This window comes from Amphimedon queenslandica, unplaced genomic scaffold (genome assembly GCF_000090795.2).
Source record: "Amphimedon queenslandica unplaced genomic scaffold, v1.1 AMPQUscaffold_10029, whole genome shotgun sequence".
Taxonomy (NCBI): domain Eukaryota; kingdom Metazoa; phylum Porifera; class Demospongiae; order Haplosclerida; family Niphatidae; genus Amphimedon; species Amphimedon queenslandica.
In genome coordinates, this window is record NW_003549700.1 from 3,731 (window position 1) to 4,998 (window position 1,268).

Consider the following 1,268-nt stretch of genomic DNA (forward strand, 5'->3'; position numbering starts at 1 on the left):
TATTGAGTACAGGATGCTATTTCCATACTCAACATTGTCTAATCCACTAGTATCATAATGTAAACCAGTACTAATACACACACTCACACTACCAATAACCACACAATACTACATAATAGTAATCAGTTAGTACAGTTAAAGTGTGTGTGTGTGTGTGTGTGTGTAGTATCCTATATACCTTGTTTATTGGCCTCAACCAGTGCCTCCTGTAGTGATACTTTGCTCTCATGAGCCACTTGTAGGTCTTCATGTAAAGATTGTATATATCTCTGAAGCTTCATTTCCCTCTCTGTCGGATATTCTATTAGCTGATCCATCCACCATGTTCTGGTCTTGCTGTACAATTGATACTTTTCTTGATAGTTCTTACTAGTGAGATCATTACCATCCAGTACTGACTGTACTATCCACTCACCAGCTTCACTATATACTGAGAGACAATAAGATACATTATATATTTATAAATAAATGTATTTAATTTATAAACTAATGGTATCATTTATAGTGGTTGTAAATACACACCCACACATACAGTGGTATTGTAGTGTGTACAGTATACAAAATGAATGGAAAATGTACGTCATATTAGGAACTGAAATTTACAAATAAAGTACATACTATAAAAATGAGTGGTACATTATTTAATGTAATTATGTATTTAATGCTCGTATCCTTACAATTGATTAATATTATCTTACCTAATTCAATTATCATTATTAGTCTATTAGTATCAGTGATATATTTAGCCATTGGCACCTTCTTTCCTCCTCCAACATCTTTCCATTTAGTCTCTTCATATCCTCCAACAATTACTAGCCACACACAGTGTGGTGACATTGTGACCACTGTGAGTGAGTGATCGTATCTACCAGTAACAGATTCAGGTAGAGGAATCTGTAGATAAAGAGAAGTATACAAGTAATTACTGATACATGATGTTTATACAGTTACTTATAAAAATGAGAAATTGTACCATTTCATATGTAGATGATCGTTACATTTATTTTATTGTAAAATCAATTCTAATCCTCACCATCAACAAGCAAAATAAACATTTTATTTCACATCATGTGAACAATAACAAAATACCGTAGGACGATTAATTTTTGCGAATGCTCATAAGAATTTCCATGGAAATGGTTTAGATAGTTGCTATGGCGATTGACCACGTGTTTATCCCTTTTCCTTACACAACGAAATTCATAAAAATTAGTCTTTTGGACAATGTTTTGAATTATTCGTGTTGTCATGGAAACCACTCAAATTTT

The 1,268-nt window shown here is 32.6% G+C and overlaps 1 protein-coding gene across 1 annotated transcript; it reads right to left on the minus strand.

Annotated features, from left to right (window-relative positions):
• Positions 1 to 83: 83 nt before the first annotated feature.
• Positions 84 to 876, minus strand: LOC109590430 (uncharacterized). The gene is made up of 3 exons (XM_020006354.1): positions 699 to 876; positions 179 to 430; positions 84 to 88 (listed from the first exon to the last, which is right to left on the minus strand). Exons 1-3 carry the CDS (start codon positions 835 to 837, stop codon positions 84 to 86), a joined length of 396 nt encoding a protein of 131 aa, XP_019861913.1. The 5' UTR covers positions 838 to 876.
• Positions 877 to 1,268: the final 392 nt, after the last annotated feature.

Coding starts and splice junctions, on each gene's coding strand:
- LOC109590430 (XM_020006354.1), bottom strand. CDS start 837: ATGTCACCACACTGTGTGTGGCTAGTAATTGTTGGAGGATATGAAGAG. Junction 431..698: donor AATAATGATAATTGAATTAG/GTAAGATAATAT, acceptor ATTGTCTCTCAG/TATATAGTGAAGCTGGTGAG.